This window comes from Austrofundulus limnaeus, unplaced genomic scaffold (genome assembly GCF_001266775.1).
Source record: "Austrofundulus limnaeus strain Quisiro unplaced genomic scaffold, Austrofundulus_limnaeus-1.0 Scaffold231, whole genome shotgun sequence".
Taxonomy (NCBI): Eukaryota; Metazoa; Chordata; class Actinopteri; order Cyprinodontiformes; family Rivulidae; genus Austrofundulus; species Austrofundulus limnaeus.
The window spans coordinates 689,572-695,647 of NW_013952633.1; the positions used below are offsets into that span (position 1 = coordinate 689,572).

Genomic DNA, 6,076 nt, shown 5'->3' on the forward strand with positions numbered 1-6,076 from the left:
ATATACGCCAGTTTCCAACCGTCCTCCATCCGAAACCGAGGCATCGCAATCCAGGAACGCCATGTGATGTGAGTATCAGTCACCTGGATGCAGGACTCAAAAGCCTGAATTTTGCCCGAAACTCTCAGACTGAAGAAGTCTCTTGGAAGAGAGACGAAACGTTTCATTAAAGAAGAACCCGTCCAGAGGACCTATACAATTTTTTTCCTTTTAATATTATTTGAAAGCTTAATATCTTTTTTCTAGATTCTGTGTTGTCAGCCATTGTAGCAATACTCTGTTTAAATACAAACATTCCCCTCTGTCATCACTTCCTGTTACTTCACGTGCAAATATCTCAACAACTGTTCATCTCAGCTGTGAGATTTATTTTTTGCAATGTTATAAACGTTATCTTTCCAAAAATGCATTCATATTTATTACAAAAATTTGATGTCACAGGCACTTTATAGAAGACAAAACTGTTATTCACCTTATTTTTATTTTTTTTGTTTGTTTTACTTAAATAGATTAGTATTGTTGTGAGAAATGTACTTTCTGTAATGCAACATTTAAAGCATGTTCTTCCTTCATCAGGTCAAAAAAAACAGTCACTGATTCTTCAGAGCTGTCCACAAGCGAGAAGAACAAGGTGATAGAAGACGGTCAGAACAACAATGTTGAGCCAGCTGCTTATTTATCAGGATAAGCCTCATCCCCATCTCATTACCTGCACTCACCTACCAATCAGTAAATCACCCACAGAAACAAACTGCTCAGTTAGCATATGCACACACGACTGCTTTTCTGTGTTGCTGCATTTCTAAAGTAGTCTGTAAATACACAAAAACAGCACTGTATGCACTTGTTTATCAGCACTCACTCACTCAAAAAAAATAAAAAATAAAAAGCTGCAAGATACTCTAGAATTGAAATGGACTCCCGCTGCAGCAGCCATGACAGAAGTTGGATCTTTACTGTGCTGTCACCGAAAAGGATTGACTCTAAGTGGACTGTCACTCATATCATGCTCTCTTGCATCCCTCTGGTGCTCTTATGTCAGCTCAGCCTCTACTGTTGGCTGAAACGAGAAGAAACACAAACTCTTGCTAAAAGACAATGAAAACACCTGCTTCTAAAACCTGAATGTGATCAAACTGAAATTTTCTGATTAATTGGAATTGTTTATTTGAATGTTCAATACTACATGAAAACTAACCAGACTGGTAACAAACTGACAACCAGTTGGATAGATAGTAATGTGATGTACCTACATAAAATAGGTTAAGCATGTCAGGAGTAGAAAGATTAAAACTAATTAAAACTGGTTTCTGTTTTCAAGACAGAAACCCTTGATTTATCTCAGTTTATAGAGCTGAACTATAGGCTTGAGCATGGGCGGCTCTGTTAGATAAATAGTGATGATGATGCAAAGCTAACACTAATAGTAGATCTGTAGCATTTTATATCATGCCATAGTTCTGTCTGATGCAGGTAAAGACAAATCTGCTTTCTTGATTTGTGTACAGTTTCAAGTTGACCAATCATAGGTTCTACATGTACCTACAAAAAGCTGGATTAAGAATGAAATGTGACTTTTATTCTCACATTCAGATGTTTATATGGTGTGTTTCAAAGGCTACTACGTGTGGCTTTAATTCATAGGCAAACCAGGAAAGAATGACTTCATTTAAGTGACTGATAAAAAAGTGAAACACAAAGGCATTCTGAACTTATCTTTTGCCTTGAAATGAATAATTGAGGCTTCAGACAGAAAAAAGTAGATAATTGTGTTCTGCACTGTATCCCATTTTGCACAAGCTTCTTCATAACTTGTAGCATTTGTTATAAAAACACACAAAAACAGAAGTGTGACTTTTTTTCCTCATTGATGTGGATTKATTATTGTACCCTTTTTTATGTGTATTGTCTGTATTGAAATTAGTTTTTTTGTCACAAATGTAATAACATCTTTATTGTGTCAGATATAACTGATCAAATTATTTGAATTCTGCTAAATGATGGCTATTATCAGTCTGGTGTTTCATTTAGATATAATCTAAAGTTCCTCTTCATCACATTTCTGTGAGGCAAATTAATACCTTTTGTCTTGTTATGACTTTAAGAAAAAAATGTCTTGCCTCTGAAGGTTGCAGAGGGATGCCTTATATTGTCAACATGACCCAGACCTTATTTCTGTATGTGAACATTGTGAAAACCAAGTGTTTTTCATTCACTTATTTCAAATGTGATTTCTACTGATGACTCATCACTCCTCTACTGACCTTGGTTTTATATACTTGCAATATAAACCAATCATTTCAAGCCTGTGATATTTTGTAATTACACTGATATTCTAATTCTCTAAATTTATTAGTGTTGACTTTTTTCCTGTTAAAGACTTGTACAATGTTTTGACCTACCTTTGTGTTGCTGYTGTTGTCACCAGTGTAGTTTTTCAAATTCAAAGGCGGCACCCTGTGTAGGTTGTAAGACATAACTGAGGGGGTTGAATAGAAATTTGGTATACCTCGTGTGAATAATGAAATTGGTTGCTGACAAACAATTTTATAGAAAAACAAAACTGTGGCGTTATTGTGTAACATTAAAAATATTAATAATTGAATATTTTGAGATAAGTTATTGGCAAATTTGAAAACACTCACTGACAAATAGTATTTAGGCCAAGGGTTTGTTAGTTAAAGGTCCACACAGTTTAGATGGAGAACAGATTTTTTACATCAGTGAATCTTCTCATTTTTTGTTGTCATTGTGTGTTTACTGTAATCAAATGTGATGAAACTGAAATCATTAAAAGGTGTGCCTTAAAAAATAAATTTCTTTTTTGGAAATATTTGGTGTTTGGTTTTATTTGCCCCTGATGGAAATACCTAAAGGCTATATTGCAGATGTCCAGAACAACTACAAATTCTTTGGAATCTCACAGGCAAACRGCAGCCATGAGGCCCCAAGAAAGTCAGCCACAACCAAGTACCAATAAAAACGTAGGGTAGGTCCTGAAGAACCAGCTGAAAAGCAAAAATAAATTCCAAGCTGTGGTGGAAATATATTATATACAGTAATTCTGCATAACTGCTAAGTTACCTTGAAATGTTCTGTTCTGTATCTCATTGATTACTGCCACATTGTATTGTAAGAAAAATATGTGTTCAATACGGCTGAAGTCAAGATGAAAACACAATTGTTAAATAAAATGATTTGTGAAAGAAATAAAGTCATACAACACCAGAATTCTGGACCTGAGTGAGGTTTATTTGTCACCAGGCTGACAAGGAAAACCACACTGGCCAAAAGCCAGGAAGTACACCTTTTATACATGATTCTTTAATGCCTGAGTTCGCCCCCTACTGACCTACGGCTGAATCATAGGCATTCATCCAATAAACTCAACCAAATGTTATCATTCCGGTTCACTTATGTGTTGTTTATGATTCAGACATGTAACTACTCTATATCAATAGATCACACATTATAAAAACATTATTAAAAGGAAACCCTAATAATCTAGTGTTGTTTCTAACATCAGTACTAATCTGTAATAACTATAAATTTCTTCAATCCCCCTTTTCACATGACCAAATCATGTGAAATAAACTATGAAATTTATAATAAGCTATGTTTGCATTAAGGCACAAATGTGTATGCAAATTACTYTAAGCAATACAGCACAACGTGGAAAATTTCTAACATCCCAACCCTGACATAAAGTACTATGATTCATTTATTCCACCCCAATCAAAATAGAAAGCATAAATCAAACTATAGTCAAATATCAACCAGGTCAGCTGTTTTTATTCTAATCGGGGCCAGAGGTTCCAGAACTTAGCCCACTGTTGGGAATAAGTCCTCAGCACTTTACCATCTCCTCCTCTGCGTCAGACTGACATGGTTAAAAACATTTCAACTTATTAAAATATTAAAAAACCAGTCAATCAAATTTTTACACCATTACTAAACATACCTGCTTAGTGTGTCACGTCTATAAAAAGAATCAATAATGAAAAACAAACAAAAATCAAACAACATTTTATCAAAGTCATTTAAAATCAACTCATTAACCTATGATTTTCATGTCGGGCTACATGAGTGTAAGTATGTCAGTGTTACCATTCTATATCTAAAAATGTCAGCTAGAATCATCATTTTTAGGGCCTTGGTGTCAACATCAGTCGTCCTCGCCATAGGGGTACATCAGCGATGGCACTGGAGCGGTATCCGACATCTGTACCATTTGATACTCGATGTTGGTTGAAGGTGTTTCGAACAGTCTGGGAGATGGCCCTTAAACACAACACTCTAGCCACAGGGATGCCACAGAAACAGCAAAAATCCAGTATTACCACCACCATGACTAATTGCATCACCACAGCAGACATCACCTTTTTCCAACCTCCAAAAACCTTCATGAACCATCCCTCAGTCTGMGTGGCAGTCTTTTACATATCATTCATCTCCACAGACAATGTTCGTAGGCCTTTAACAGCCTTTGTAAATGATCCAGCAGTGTCAGTATTTTCAGGAATAAATGTACAACAACATGACCCAAAAAATGAACAGACTCCACCTTGTTCTGCTAATAAATAGTCTAATGCAATGCGATTCTGATAAACCATTAAATATGTTGCTGCTAATTGCTCGTGTGCATTCTGAAAGGCATACCTGGTCAAATTATTAAGCCTCTGCAAAGAAAAATGAATAAAATTAAGACGATCCACRTTTTTATTAAGGATAACCCACGGTAAAATGCTTTCAAAACCAGCTGCCACCTGATCGATCAATTTAAACTCAGTAGGAACACCTCTTGGCACTCCAATTGCATCAATGTACACTGGACTGTTTGCATATGTATCAAACTCACATTTAACCCGGTTCAAGTTACAACCTGCTTATCCAAGAGAGCCCGATATTCCTGCAATTCATCAATTGTGATATTTACAATCCTTACCGGCGAGACCAGGGACACTTCCACACACAGGCCWCTCCAACCTGCTTGCAACACTTTTAACAAACGATTATTACCACAGTACCAAAATACATCTGCCCTATTCAACGTTGCATTCTCCCACAAGGATACATCAATCACCTGTTTGCACCAGGTCACATTCAGTCATCCAACATCCACGCTTCTCTGCCGCCCCCTTCTGGCCAAACAAGTGAAACTGCCCTCCACCACCTTGAAGACAGGAGGAACATCTGTTCTTGAAGACATAGGGAAAAAAAAGTTCTAAATATTTACACTGAACTGATGGGTTTTCAGTAATATGTAATTGCAACATACAGAAAAAAGTTGAAGCATTACTCAGAGGTGATGGGACCGTTAATAATGCTGGCTGTGCCTCTGCACAAACCACACAATTTGACAATTTTGCTTGACTGGCAGCATTTCTGACAAACTTCAACCAATAAGTAGTTTCCGTAACTCCAGTGTCCACAACAAGTTCTTTACTAAATCCCACATCAACTGTTARCTCCAAGTCGCTAAGCTGCACCACATGAATATAGATTTTACCCACTGGATCTCGTCCTTTTACCGCCAGCCCCATCAGCAGAAATCCAATGTCTGACACCTGTGGATTTCTCAAAGTCAGAAACATAGGGTTACAAATGGAATCATTAACACACAGGCCCCCTTTAATTTAGTCTCTTCTAATTTCTAGTCGGTCTTGAAAAGGAATTTTTCCCCATCCACCTAACTGATAACCACATCCAAAGYCCTTTTCCATTTTCCAAAGAAAATGGAAGCAGTTTGCCCCTCCACAAAAGTAAATTTATAAGCCTCATAATGTACATCTGCTCATTTCCCTCTGCCTTTCAAGAATTCCAGCAGCACCTTGGATGACACATTATGTAGGTTGTCAAACACAAAATCGTCATAAGATGGCAGATCAGTCACGTTGTCAGGGATTAGACCAGTCAGGTTAATCAGGTTAGTTTGCATAGCATCGTCTTTTTCTGTGTTTCGCATCCCACATGTTAATTCAAAACAACAAATAAACAAATAAAAGAAAAAAAATTCCCCCTGAAGCCATTATCAATCTCATACGATGGCTTCCATTTTTTTAAACCTATATATATA

General features: G+C 36.7%; 1 protein-coding gene across 1 annotated transcript in view; it reads left to right on the plus strand.

The window, feature by feature from the left end:
* The window catches only part of LOC106525524 (serine/threonine kinase 32A), a gene marked incomplete in the record, with an annotated part of 20,345 nt that extends 17,514 nt beyond the window's left edge, over positions 1 to 2,831 (plus strand). Inside the window, 1 exon segment of the mRNA XM_014019797.1 lies at positions 577 to 2,831. Within this exon segment, the coding sequence (XP_013875251.1) occupies positions 577 to 688 (112 nt within the window).
* Between the last annotated feature and the right edge of the window lie 3,245 nt (positions 2,832 to 6,076).